This window comes from Clupea harengus, unplaced genomic scaffold (assembly GCF_900700415.2).
Source record: "Clupea harengus unplaced genomic scaffold, Ch_v2.0.2, whole genome shotgun sequence".
Lineage (NCBI taxonomy): Eukaryota > Metazoa > Chordata > Actinopteri > Clupeiformes > Clupeidae > Clupea > Clupea harengus.
Window position 1 is genome coordinate 24,267 of NW_024879809.1, and position 14,894 is coordinate 39,160.

The 14,894-nt window shown below is 43.3% G+C and overlaps 1 gene segment (V, D, J or C); it reads right to left on the reverse strand.

Moving 5' to 3' along the window:
- Positions 1 to 2,945: 2,945 nt before the first annotated feature.
- Positions 2,946 to 3,465, reverse strand: LOC122130421. The segment is given in 2 exon segments: positions 2,946 to 3,271; positions 3,420 to 3,465. Coding segments are annotated over 2 exon segments (372 nt in total).
- Positions 3,466 to 14,894: the final 11,429 nt, after the last annotated feature.

The window sequence follows — 14,894 nt, forward strand, 5'->3', positions numbered from 1 at the left end:
TTCTCCACACACCTTGCTAACATAGCCCAGGAGTTTCCTAAAGCAGACCTGCCAACCTGCACGCATTTTGTGTACCAACCACGCAATTCCTAGTCAAAATACGCAGGTACGAAATGCCAGCTGAATCTACGCAAAAAAAATCAATCAATACAAACCTATACTGTACATTTATTTAAACTACATCCCTCAGATTGGACAAGATGCTACGACCTTGTGCCTGTGGTTCTGTAAGTTACTGTAAGTTGTATTGTACCTCAGCAATGCATTACGCCTCGGTGGATAATAAAGTAGCACTACCCTCCCTGACCCGCAATACTGATACTAGTGCTACTTTATTATCCACCGAGGCGTAATGCATTGCTGAGGTACAATGGGAAGTGGGGGAGTAATAATCAAGCACATACAGTAAATGTGACCCTAATGTTAGCATATAAAACATTAAAACATGTGTTCGGTAACTTAACGAGATGATGCATTTCAAGGGGTATATCCTTCAGATAAATTTGTATAAAAAGTTAGCCGTAGTAGCTAGCATCCGATGTGATTCGCCTGGTTACGAGACGGCTACGGTGTGAAAAACTGATGGAGTAGGCTAATTTAGCTGCAGCAACGTTAACTCAAACGCCACGGAGACTGTTCTAACTTTGAATCGCTCTGTTGGGGGCAAAGTGACCATTGCAAAGGTGTTTGACTACAGACTGCTAACGTAGCAAATAATTCCTACTATTGCAGCCAGTCAACCGACCAGCCTGGCAGGTATAAAATAATCATGACGATTTTCAGTCTCGTTACCAAAAACAAGACCCAATACAGAGCAACCCTGAGCACTGACATGATAAGCGCTTTGGTGACAAGAAAGGTGGACTGTCTGTCACATGGAAGGCTTCAGTGATGCTCTGCTCAAAAAGGCCAAGTCGCCAAGCTATGAGGCAAAGCAGTCAAGAGCAAGTGCCACTGGAAGTAGATAGATGGATACTTTATTGGAGCTTTAAAATATATATATATATATATATATATATATACTGTGAGAGGCATTTATATATATAATATATATATTCTTTAGAAGTGCTAAATGATGCACAATGTAAAGATCTCTTTTCATTTATGGAATTCTTGTCAAGAAAATATGATTGTATTGTTTATTTCGCCGCTGATTTATAATGTTGAATAACTGGATGATATGGCGGTGAGTGGGGAATTGACCGTATGCAAAGCCCCTGCCAAACTGAAACTCCCCTGGTACTCAAAAACTTTCTTCAAGGTTGGCAGGTCTGCTAAAGGCACAGAGCTAGCACAAAGTAAATACTTTAAAAACATCAGTCAGATAAACAGACTCCACTTTTCGAAAAGTCACAAAGTACTCTGAAACGGTCACGTTGGCATTGTATCAGGTGGGATATTGCTTGAGCAAAAAAGTAATATAGTGAGGGAGAGGTTGTGAAGTCTTGTGTACGTGATGTCGTTGCTATCCTCATATTGGATATTTGCCTATAGCCTGTTTATGTTGCAGTTAAGTTTGTATTATTATTTTTCCACAGGAAAGCTACTGTATAAGCTCCAAGTTCTCTTGAGAGCCTCTAGATAGTGGAATGTTGCACATGTGATTGTATTGTTGTGATTTTCATTTAAAGATATATTTTTATTATTATTTTAATATTTATTATTATTTACACATTTTATAGTAAGCGAGAGAGCTTCTACACTGGAATGTTGCACGTTCCCTGCAATAAAACAGATGGTTGTCAATTCATGATACTCTCTCGTCTCGTAATTTAAATGCTTAATATACAATACCTATGTTGTTAAGAATAATTAACTTCATAAATAATGCTACACAATAAATAGAAAGCTTCAATCGACACCGTGATCGGTGATCGGTATTATCGGATCGGCAGATACTGATTTCAGTCATCGGTGATCGGTGATCGGCACCAAAAAACCTGATCGGAGCATCTCTAGTGATAACGTGATTCGATTACTTACTGCCAACATCCAATCTGGTGCCGCCACCAAAAGTCCACCACAGTGATACAAACTCATTGAGAGGCTGTACAAAAACCTCTTCATGCTTGACTGAGTGGCTGCACAAAATACAGTGTGGAATTCCTCAACAAGCCTACGCTACAATGACCACCCTTTGCTAAATATGAGCAACCAGTGTTATGAAACATGTATGGAATGAAATATGTATTCCTACCCAAGACGTCTCAATCGTTGGAACTCTAATGCCACTTCATGCCCCCATCCTTTTCCAAGTCAACTACTGCAAGTCTGTTGTGATGAGGTCTGAGAGAACAGAGTAGGGGAATGAAAATCCTTCGTCCTTGCAGAATGCTTCCACATCCTTGACTGACACTGAGGGACTCTTCCACTAGTTTTCTGTTTAAGTTGGCTGGTTTGGGTTGATGGTTGCTGGTAGATTTCCTCAACCTGTGTTTGGGACTGATGCCCTTAAAGTCTTACGGTAGCAGCATTGGGGTTTTCATTTGATCTGATGATGTCCATTGTGACATTCACTTTAATAAGTGGAGCGTGGTTTATGGAGGAAAACCGCCAACATCAAAGATCCACCCTTCAGCTTGACAGTCAGAACTTGACCACTTTCAGCCATATTCCTGTTACACCAAACCTATCTATGCTGTTCTCTGTCAAAAGTCCACTGAGTGATCCTGCAACAATTATTAAATTGATCTTGTTGGTCATCTAAACCCTTCAAACATCTTGTGCTCGGATCATAGTTTGGGAGTTTGCTGATCTCCAAATGACACAAACCATCCTCACTATGTTTTGGTTCACTGCCAAGACACACGTGGTGAAATCTAGTCACACTGGGCCCCAGTGCATCTCATGATGACTTTTATAATAGGATGTAACTGTATTAGATACAAACTCCAGACCTACCAGTACAGCCCTCTGTCTACTGAGTGTTTGTTTCATCCTCTGTATCACTGTGTTAACACATAGCCACCACTGACGTAGTTCCGACCCAGACAGTAATAATCTCCTGCATCTTCAGCCTGGACACCACTGATGGTCAGACTGAAGTCTGATCCAAACTGTGAACCACGTCCAGCAAGTCGTGATGGAATCCCAGACTGGAGATCAGTCACAGTATAAACTAAAAGTTTAGGAGCTTCTCCATCTTTCTGCTGGTACCAGGATAGTCCATTACTCCAGATGCCAGAGCTGGTTTTACAGGTCAGAGTGATTGATTCTCCTGGATGAACGCTTGCTGAGGGGCTCTGAGTTACAGTAATTTGTCCCAAAGATTCTGAAAAATACAGAGAATCAAATAGCGAAACACACAATGAACAATATCATCAAACCCATATTTAACACTGTTCAGTACAGTACATTAACATATCAGGAGTGTGGATGTACAGCTTGCATGAATTTCAATCACTCATTAAATATCTCACCTTCCACACAGAATAAAACTGCCCAGATGAGAATGATGTTTGTCATTGTTCTTGAAGATTTTGCCAACATGAGCAATGGGTGTCACGAAGAGAATGTAAGTTACCGATATAAATGAGTAGTGAGATGAATTCACCTATGCTCACGTCACTGCACTCCTTTACAGAGCACTCACACGGTTCCGTCGGAATGCGTTGCGCCAACGGATGGTGGAGGAGGAGTCTGGCACATGGGGTTGTGTTGATACGACCATCAACGGAGTTTGGTCCGCCATCTTTTTTTTTTAGTTTCCCGCTTTTCAGACGTGAGAATAAACGCGATCTGATTGGCTAGCGCCTGTGCTGTCAGTTATGCATGAAAGGCAATTTGATTGGCTGACGCATATGTTGCCTCTCGAAAAGTTGAACATTGTTCAACTCCTGCAGCAATCAACGCATGAAACACAACGCAACGGAACCCAACGGAGCCACAATTCAGTTTGGCAAAGGATGACGTCACCCCATTCAAAGTGAATGGGGATTCGTGAACCTTGCCGATTCAACGCATTCCAACGGCTACGTGTGAGAACCCATTCACACGGTTGCGTCCGAATGCGTTGATCCGTTAAGGGCGACGGATCCCCATTCACTTTGAATGGGGTGACGTCATCCTTTGCCGAACTGAACGGATGGAAGAGGTTGAATAGAATATTAAAAGTTTTATTTCAAGAACACACAGTGCTCAACACTATCCAATAACAACCATCAACACATTGTAACTTTGGGCATGAGAGGTTCAGAGCAGAATGGTTTCAGAGGTTTACAAAATAAAACAGGTGCCCACACCCTCACATGAAAGAGGTTTAGAGCACAAGAGATTCAGAAAGAGATATCACATTTTACATTGGGTGTTTGACAAGAGTAGGCCCCACTACTTGTAAAGAAATGTAGCCCTCCTCTCTTTCAAGTTGGCACATCTCTCAATAACTCTCTGGTTAAAGTCAATCATGTCTTCCCTCACAACAGCCAGCATACAGTCAAGAAATTCATTCTGGACTGTTTTGGATGTTCCCTTAAACACAGTCGCGCTCTCGAGATGCTCTTTCAGTGCACTGTCAAGTGAGGCAACGACGTCCACCAAGCCACGGTATATCCCTGGGTTATCCGAGTTCTCGCTCTCATCATGACCACGCAGGGCCAACTCAAATGCACCACAGAACTTCACACAGTCTATTATTCTTGAGAGAATGTGTCTGTTTTTCCTTACTTCTTCATTGTGTTTTCGAATGCCAATTCGGTACCCTTCGTCGAGCTGCTCTGCTATACTCAGTCTTCCAAAGAGGCTTAGCTTCAGGCTGTTAGTTAGATGGCTGCGGCAAGATTCGTGCTTCTTACATTAATCGTTGAAGTGCATTAGATCCCTCATCCCCGTTGCAGTCCAGATTGTTTCAGTCCCAGGACTTTGGAACAACAGGCAGGGAAAACAAAAAAACACATCACTCACTGAACAACCAGCTAACCAGCTCCGGTTAGCATACAGGCTTGAGGAGAAGCTACGGGTGTACGTCCTCCCGCGGTCGATGCTCTGCTGCGGATTTTTTTAATCTGGACGTTCGGGTCCCATGTCTTTCAGTCTCTTTTTATCGACATCTGATTGTCGATTGAAAGGTGTTTCACGAAGAGATACCACAGAGTTTTCAGTCGCCATACTCACAGAATCAAAGTCTATGCTAGCTATGTTGCTCTCGTAGATACATGAGATTTATATGGGATGTGAGGGAATGATAAAGGTCTCTGATTCGACGAATAGTCCAGTCGCGTTGAAATAAGAAACAATGGGCCTCATTCTCGAACATTTTCTGAAGTTTCTTCTGAAATATTTCTTACGGGCTTCGGAAAAGCAACGTAAGAAAAAGACCTCCACCAAATTCATGAACGCTTGAACATGTGTTCCTACACAGCAGAAGTGTTCTGAGCTGTGCTCCACCGGAAGAGTTTTCTTAAATTGAAAGCGCGTTCTCGTGCACCTGGATTTGCATACATACACGCCCCGCCAGCACCTTATAAGAGCACGCAACCGTAGTGACATGTGCTGTCGGAAACTACCGAGTCCACGCGAAAGCAACTCGTAAGCGAGTCATGTCAAAGCGGAAAGCGAGCACAAGTAAACGCAGAACCGGTGTAGAGGTGGAGGTACTGTTGCAGGATAGATGTGTCCATTATATTCCACTATGGCTATTTTTACGCGATTGAGTTTAGTGCTTATTTATTTTATTCACTTACATTTGCAGTGTTCGTGTACATTTACATTTACATTTAGTCATTTAGCAGACGCCTTTGTCCAAAGCGACGTACAAGGGAGAGAACAGTCAAGCTACGAGCAATAGAGACCTAGTGTAACAATAAATACTACTTTACATAAGAAATAGAAAAACGAAATAGAAAATAAAAACGAAGTGCAGGAATGTAACTGCTGTAAGTGCAAGTTAAGCACTAGTCGAAGTGCCAGTTAGGAAGGGAGGTGCTGTCTGAAGAGTTGGGTCTTCAAAAGCTTCTTAAAGGTAGAGAGGGACGCCCCTGCTCTGGTAGTGCTAGGCAGTTCGTTCCGCCAACGTGGAACTACAAATGAAAATTCTGGATTGCCGTACTTGCACAGACGGCAGTGCCAAACGACGCTCACTAGACGAGCGCAGTCCTTTTATTTATTTTATGACATCACGGTGCCTCGTAGAATCATGACTATACATGTGAAACGTAATTGTTAATGATACAAATATTCTCGTAATTATTATTATTATAATTACTTTAATCCGAGGATGTCTGTAGAGTTGATGTGAACGCAATCACCAACGAGTTCTCACAAATTCATTAACACTTCTAACACGGACAGTTTTCTTAAATGCGATTCCTCCAAAAACCACAAGATGGCCCACGAGGCCATCTTGTGGTTTTTTAAGGAATCGCATTTGAGAAAACTCTGGCCGAGTTACGACTGCTATTTCGAGTTCGGAAAGTCTTCTGAAGTTCAGAACAAATCCCAGATGAGAGAACTTTCATGAATGCCAAATATTTTCCTAAATCCAATTCAGAAGAAATTCCTCTTAAATTCCTCTTAAATTCTTCTTAACTGCGTTCGAGAATGAGGCCCAATGTCATTGGTTAGGGCGCAAAATTTTGCGCCCCAGGATCGAACTTTCATCCGCCAATGAGAAGCTGTCCTTTCTCAAATGTATGTGAAAAGTATGCTCCCGTTGACTTCCATTTGGCCGGCGCCCCACCAGGGAGGAGGGGCTTATCTCAGTGATAACGCAATATATTATATTTGGTCACATTTAAGTGGTTGTTGACAGGGGCTTACGGTCTCCCACACACATTTAACGTGTTAACACAGTACATTTCTTATTTTAATAGTTTGGTATATAATGTTTTTTCTTTTTTTCATTTAAAAATTTTAGGAGGGGCGGCGCCCTTGCGCCCTGTATTGACGCACCGCCACTGAGTCTGGCGCGTGGGGTTCTGTTGATACCAGAGACATTATAGTGAGATTGACAGGTCAACAAACCAATCATGCCACTAGCAAGCTGTTAGTCAGTAGCAGTAGTAGCATGCTAACATTAGATAGGGGACAAAGACACCTCTCAAATCCTATCAGACGTATTTTTCTGTTACAATAAAGGGGTTTTTACCTTGTACAGTGTCTATTTCTCGGTAAAAAAATATAAGCAAAAAAAAGTCAAAAAAACAACTTTTAGGTACAAATACGACCATCTACGGAGTTTGGTCGCCATCTTTTTTTTTTTAGCTTGCCGCTTTTTAAACGTGAGCATATACGGGATCTGATTGGCTAGTGCCTGTGCTGTCATTTATGCATGAAAGGCAATTTGATTGGCTGACACATGCATTGCCTCACGAAAAGTTGAACATTCTTCAACTCTTGCCGCAAGCAAAGCATAAAACGCAATGCAAGGGAACCCAACGGAGCCACAATTCAGTTCGGCAAAGGATGACGTCACCCCATTCAAAATGATCAACGCATTCCAACGCAAAGGTGTGAATGCTCTGTGACGGCCCATTCACACGGTTGCGTCGGAATGCGTTGATCCGTTAAGGGCGACGGATCCCCATTCACTTTGAATGGGGTGTCGTCATCCTTTGCCGAACTGAATTGTGGCTCCGTTCAGTTCGGCAAAGGATGACGTCACCCCATTCAAAGTGAATGGGGATCCGTCGCCCTTAACGGATCAACGCATTCAGACGCAACCGTGTGAATGGGGTCTGAGTCCAGTGTTAGCCCACCTGATTAATTAGTGGCCATTGCTTGTGTGGTAGGGTGATCCCTGCTAATTAGTAGCTCCACCCATACCATTCTTGTGTCTCTACTAGCCTGGGCCTATTTAAACACGCAGGTGTTTGCAGTTACATCGTCTGCAGCCCAGAGTAGTGTTGGAACGTTGTCTTCTGGTTGAGCTTGTGGGAAAAAGATTGCTTGTGTGGCGTGCGTCTAGTTTCGTGGTTCTTGGAAGTCATTAGCGACTAGGAGTTGGATGTTGGATTCATCACGTTCCATAACCAGCTCTTATCCGGGACCGGTGGAGGTGTATGGACTGTTACGGTCTCCTGGCACTAGAACTAAAATACAGCGTAACAGAGGCTTGTTGGCTGCTGCTTTGCTGCGTTTGTCTGCTACCATCTTGTACTGCGTTCTCACTACGCAACGCTGCTTTATTGTGGGCTGCTTGTTGCTACACTGCTTGGCTTTACTGCTTGGTTTCACTGCTTGACTGTCACCGTCTGTTTAATCAAACGGAGCTACCCGACGAACTAAACATCTGACGTGCTCCAGGCAGGCTGTATGGTGTGGTTGTGGTGTGTCTGCGGTGCGTTCTGTGTATTGTATGCTTGTGGTGTGTAAGTGCGTGTGCGATTTCGACCATAATTAAACTTGTCTTGTTCTTATAATTATATGATTCACTGTACTGTTTGACTAACCACACTGTCGGAGTAATTTTAGTTTATTTATTTTTGTTGTGTTATCCCAGAGTGATAAGTGTGCTAGGGCCTTGCTGAGTTTTCCTGCCATTAGTATTATAGTTTTGATGTTTGGTTTTACACCCAAGGATTGTGTTTGGTGATTTGATTTGGCAGCACTGATTTATTTATCATTTGATTTTGGGTTGGATCATATCATTTGCTGTGCTTGTGTGTTTTTGTTTCTGTTTTCTCTTTTTATTAGGTTAAACTCAGTAGGCCATGGATGCTTAGCTCCTGGAAGGTCTGCACATCAAAGCCCTCCTATCAGTACCAGTGCATGTGTAACTGTTGTCCTTTTCCTTTTAAACTTTGCTCAAATAAAACCCTTTGCTTTTGTGGAAACTCATCTCTGTCTGTCATTCGGTTGACTGGCCTGTATTCCGACTAGTGTAAGATAAATTTGATTTATCTAATTTATCTAATCATATCACATTTAATCAAATGTGTCAATGAAGTATAATCACAAGAAAAGGGCAGTCAGAAAACAGCAAGTAACATCTGCATGGGAAATGTAAAGCAGAGTCGGACAGGAGAGAGCAAGTTCAAACTGGGACAACGGCCCAGAAGAGGAGAAAGGCATAAGGATAAATCTTAGGTGGTCAAGGCTGGGCCACAGATAAGGGAAAGTTTCCAGACATACATGTGTCAGCAGATTAAAAGCAGAAGTTCTGTAAATGGGAAACACCACAAGAATCATGTGTTATAACTAAGTGCCGAGTGGAAGACAGTGTATGTGGGCGGTGCAGGGGGCCAGAAGTGACATCACAGAATTAGGCCTTAAAAGTGCGAGCATCCTCTGTTTAGACTCTAGAATTCGCATTCTCCGGCTTGCTTGACTGTACTTGACTGTCTGTTGGGCAAGTTGTATTGTGTCAGTATCCACCAGTAAAACTCAACCTTCTTACAACAAATTGCTTCGTATGGTGGTTCCTCTCCAAAACAACACGACAGAGTAATTTAACTCTAACAATTGGTGACACCGACGATGAGGAGGGGTTGACCAGCCAACCCTCACCTGGAGCACGAGGCTCAGAGTGGGGTTTCGAGATCTTTGGCGGCAGACAAAAAGCAGGCCTGCGAGAAGAATAAGGTGAGGACAAACCTATTTCATTGAATTGTCCATAGATTAGAATATTGATTCGTTAGTTTTTGTCTGTCAACTTGGATCTTGAAGGAAGCAGCAAGTGCGAGTGGATGGTGGATAGTGATACAAAGCCACAAAGCCTTTGTGAATTTCAGTTTTAATAAGAAAATGCATTAGTAGGTGCTGTAAAAGGCCTGACTACCTAAACATTAGGTTTAGAGGGAGGAGGGAGATTAGTACGGACTGCGTAACAGACCAGGAGGGAGATTAGTACGGACTGCGTAACAGACCAGAGTTCCTAAACGGGGGGTGAGCATGGTTGACCCTTCCGCGTAGCAACTGAAGTAGATAATCGAAGTAGTGTCTGAGCTCGTTAGCCTACTCTTGACCTACAATTTAGCCTACATCCCGGATGTGCTCACCCTCTGGGTTAGAGGTAAAGGATAAGCGTGTAACGCGACCAAGCACGGTTAGCGCGTGTAAAGCGAGTAGCGCAAATTTTTCAAATGTAAATAGGGCAAAGGCATGTAAATAGGATAAAGGGGGGTAGAATTGAGTGCAGAGAGACACACAGCTGGCACTGCGCCACGCACAGTTCTGTGTATGAATCAGGAGGAAGTTTGAATTTTCAGACACTCGACTCCTGTCTTTATACAGAACTATAGGACAGAAGTGAATATTTGTAAGAAATAGTCTTTCAAAAGATAAGTGACTTGCAAATAATCAATAGAAGTAATACCCACAACTGTTGTGTTCAGCAAAAATGTCAAATTAAGATCAGAAGTACTCAGATGATAGATTAAATCAGTGATATAGCACTGATTTAACACTGATATAACACACCTTTGTTACGTCTGAATGGGTAAGCTTTCGGTGGATGCAAGAATCCCCTAAAAAAAAATGCCGGATTAGTGGATCATTCAGACATACTCAGTGTGTTTAGTAAAACCTTGTTTGTGTATCTGCAATTCCCTTCGGTGGGCTCATGAACCCCTTGGCCGTACAGGAAACTGTATTAATAAGGCACCGGATTGGCGAGGAGTGATAAAAGCAGACAAGGTTCAGAAAACAATTAAAAAAAAAAAAAAAAAAAAGAGAGAAAAGAAAACAGGGGGGAAGGGAAAAGGCCTAATTGATTATAAAGGCCTAGTTCTGATAAAAAAAAGTTTCTATAACAGGTCTAATTGATTATAAAGGCCTAGTTCTGATCAAAAAAGTTTCTATAACAGGTCTAATTGGTTATAAGGGCCTGTTTCTGATAAAAACACAACTGTGGGTCAAGCATCTATATTTAGTCAACCATAGATGAACACAGTGGAGTTAGAGAGGGAGTTAGAGTTAGAGAATAAAACTCCAACAGCTATCAGGGGTGATTACAGAGTGATAGCACCCAAGAGCCGTTGGTGGTTGGATACATTGTTAACTTACCCAGGCAAAACAGGGGCTGAGATAATAAGAAAACACGTAGTAGTGGTTGGAGCGAGTGCAGGGTACCTAAGAAGTCACTGCCCATATCAGGAGGAAAACATATTGGAGTGGTTATCCTCGTTTGAGAATCGTCTGACCAATTCACTATATTTATTAGGATTATTTGACACAGTCTACGAAAAATCACTTCGCCCTCCAAAACAGGGAGGGAAAAAACACGAAGTTAAGTGGACAGTAAAACTAAAAGATTTCTATTACTGGCTCCACGACGACCCCATAGCTTTTGGAAACGCAGTTTGGGCGCCCGTAGAGAAAAGACAGAAAAAAGGGAGACCAGAAATTTGGTACGAGAAGATTCAGATAACTGTAATACCCCTCTGGGAGCGTAAAACGTGGGGAGACGGTGATATTTGGTTCCCGCCACCACAAGTGAGGGGACACATGAATTTAAACAGTTTACAAATCAATGGTGTGAAACCTAGATTCGCAGAAATCACAGAGAGAATACTAGGGGGCATTATAGTAGGTTGGGACCTGATAAATCCAGTAATTAACCCTAGGCTTGCGTTGGCAGTAGACCGAGGGAGAGTAGCCAGTGCAGGTTGAGTTATGGCAGACCAAGCAAACCCGAGATCAGGGACAGCAGGTCAATTGGCGCTTGACATTAAAGAGCATTTTGACAAAAACAATGCAAAGGCGGTTGCAAAAGACAAAATCAGGAACTTAGAAAAGCTAATAAAAGATTGGATTAAGAGGGGATGGTACCCCGAAGCGGACAAACCTGTTCCAACCAGAGAAGATTGTGTAATGTTGAGACAGCGTTCAACAGATGAGATGGAACAGAAAAAGAGGAAGATAGATGAGAAAAACTTCCTCCAGTCGAAAAGACATGCCCGAGATGACTGGAGTGATGAGAATATATTTAGAGACGAAATAATGGGGATGATCATGAAAGGGGCGATAATGGCAAGCAAAAGAAAGAGACAAAATTCAGTGGAGAAGGGAGAAAAGACACAGGTCGAAAATGAACCAGAAAAAAAGAGGAAAGAATATGGACGAAAGTAGGGAGACAGAAAACACACTGTATCCACCTCTACCTGTGGCTACAGCCAGCGCGCCCCCACCATATAATGGGTTCAGCCGCCGGGAACAAGTCTTGGTAACACAAGCACCTGTGGTGGTAATTCCTGCACAAAGATTAGAGATAATTGACGAAGAGATGGAAGGTGTGTCCAACCTAGTGAAAATGAAAACAGAATACATTGCAGATAGGGTAGACAGACTTGCAGAATATACACACGCTTTAACGACAATGGTGGCAAACACTGCACATTTGGTAACTGTAACTGGACAAGGGAGTGAACTGCGTTTAGCATCTGATTTAGCCCGCACACATGACCAATGTGTGAGCACAAATGGCCTGGTGCAGGGCCTTATAGACAACATCAAGGAAAGAATAGAGGAGGTAGACTCAGAGGAATCAGATACTGAAGAGAGCATGATCAGGGAGAATAGAGGGGCTGACAGGGCTGAGCGCACTGACCCCCCAGAATATGCCACATATATGTCATCGCATGATTTTGTACAGAGTGAGGGATTCAACAAGTCTAGAGAGGAGAGAGAAAGTGAGGAGAGGCAGAGAAAGGGAGGCAGACAGAAAGAGGAAGTTCACCGCGCAGTGAGAGCAGAAAGGGTGGGGGCCGAGAGTTCACTCACAGTTCACTGCTCAGACAGAGTAGAAAAGGTGGGGGCCAAGAGTCCACACACACTTCCCTGCTCCAACGGAGCAGAGAAGGGGGGGGCTAGGCGCAAAGACACACACACGCGTCCGGTTCAGACTATCACAGACAACACATCAAGACATGCATTCTTCAGTATCCAAAGGAGTTGTATGATCAGGGGCAACCAATGTATACCCCACCTATATACACTTCTACCCCAGCAGTGAGGGATAGGAATGGAGATCTAGATGAAGTTACTATAACGGGAAAAAGACTAGTGGCTGGTGGTGTGATGAGAAGACAGAGAAGGCAACAATGGGAACCAGAAGATACGGACACAGAAGAGAGTAGTGAGGAGGAATATGAAATGAAGAAACTCCCAGTGAAGCTAAATCAAGCACATATGCATCAGATGAAAACAGGTAGAAGCTTGTACAAAAGGTACAAAGGTGAAGATGAACCCAGGTGTGTCACACAAGATCAACAGGTTCCACTGGGGATGTATCCTTTAATAGCAACAGGCCAGAACCAGAGAAAATATGTGCCATGGGGTAGGACAGATCTTGAGGCACTAATCAAACGCTTGCCACCAATAGCCAATGGAGGGGAAACACTGTACCACTGTACCACTGCGTCCAAACACTGGTCGCAAATCACCTCCCTCGGTTCACCACTCGTCCACCTCACTTCTTCCTGAAACAGATTCTCATCAACCACATCTTCCCCTCCTTGGTTAAACAATTCATTCAATGTCTCTTTGTGGTGACTCAACATTTGAGCCACCACAGCTGCTCTCTCCGGTGTCATAAGGCCAAGAGGTATCCCATCCCCATCATCATCATCATCATCATCATCATCATTATCATCATCATTATCATCATCATCATCATGTCTGCAGATTGCCCAATCGTCATTTACTAACACCAATAACTTCTGCAAATTGGCCACCTCTTTGTTGTGAATTTCTGCCCACTTCCAGCACATCCAGCCGGCTCCCCTGCCATATCCATACTTACAGTAGGGGTTGCCTATTGGGCAATCAGGTGTGTACGGGCCTTCAGGTTTTTTCCATACCATGTCATTCCCAGTCATCTCAGTGTCATCCTTACTCTCCGTGGGTTCATCTGTCTCCCATTGTCCATCTCCATCCTCCTTTTCTGTTGGGGAAATAAACAGTGTCGCCTCCCATGTGTTCCCTACTCTACCTACCGCTCCGAATGGGAGAGTCTCCATTTGTGTTGCCTGGTACTTAGGTGGTGCGTCTGGGATCTCATCTTTTCCATTAATTGCTCTTTCTATGGTGCGAGTAGCAAGAGTTCTCATACATGGAATGCAACAACATCCACAGGTGGTCAGTATGGCACCCCCTACTGCTACTCCTAAAAATACTTGTCCCAAGAATGCTCCCCATCTTCAAAACTTCTCATTTAACCAATCTACCAGAGGATTTTTTATTCCTGACTGTTCTTTCATTTCGTTAGCTAGGGCCTTCAGTTTACTCAGACTCCTGGTTAGTTTCCCATCGGGTGCAGTATTGTTAGCAATGGCAGTACAACAGGTATCTCCAAACATTACACATACCCCCCCTTTCTCAGCTAGCAGCATGTCTACGGCAATGCGATTCTGCAATGCCATAAGCGAGGTCTGAGAAAGTTGTTCGTGGATTGCGTCTATGGCATCTCTGGTTAGGTTGGCCAATCTCTGTACATTGTAATGCACTAGGTTAATCCTGTTTACATTTTTATTCACTGTTATGGGAAATATTGCTGAAAATAGGGGAAATGATTCCCATCCTGCTGCCACTTCATCTGCCAATTTGAATTCATCTGGTATGTTTCTGGCTTGCCCAATTGCATCAATCCATACCCCATCTTTGTTCCTCTCCCCTTCTTTCTCCATCAATGTACTCCGTCTCCTCCTTAGGCCTGATGAGTTTTGTTTCCCCATTTCACCAGCGGATGCTATGTAGATGGGAGAGTTCAAAGACACCAAAACACACATTCCCCTCCAATTGACAGGAAGGTAATTATACAGTCTTTTCCCCCCACAATACCACCACAAATCCGCTCTGGTGATGGTCAATTTGCTAGCGACTGGCGTGTTAGTTACATCCATTATATTTCCACATGGGGTTCCTGGGCCTCGTATTGGGATATCCCCTGTCAGATATACCTGGTTTGCTGGGTTTTTGTTTCTAGAACATGTCAGATTTCCCAGGTCACCTATTTTGAATAT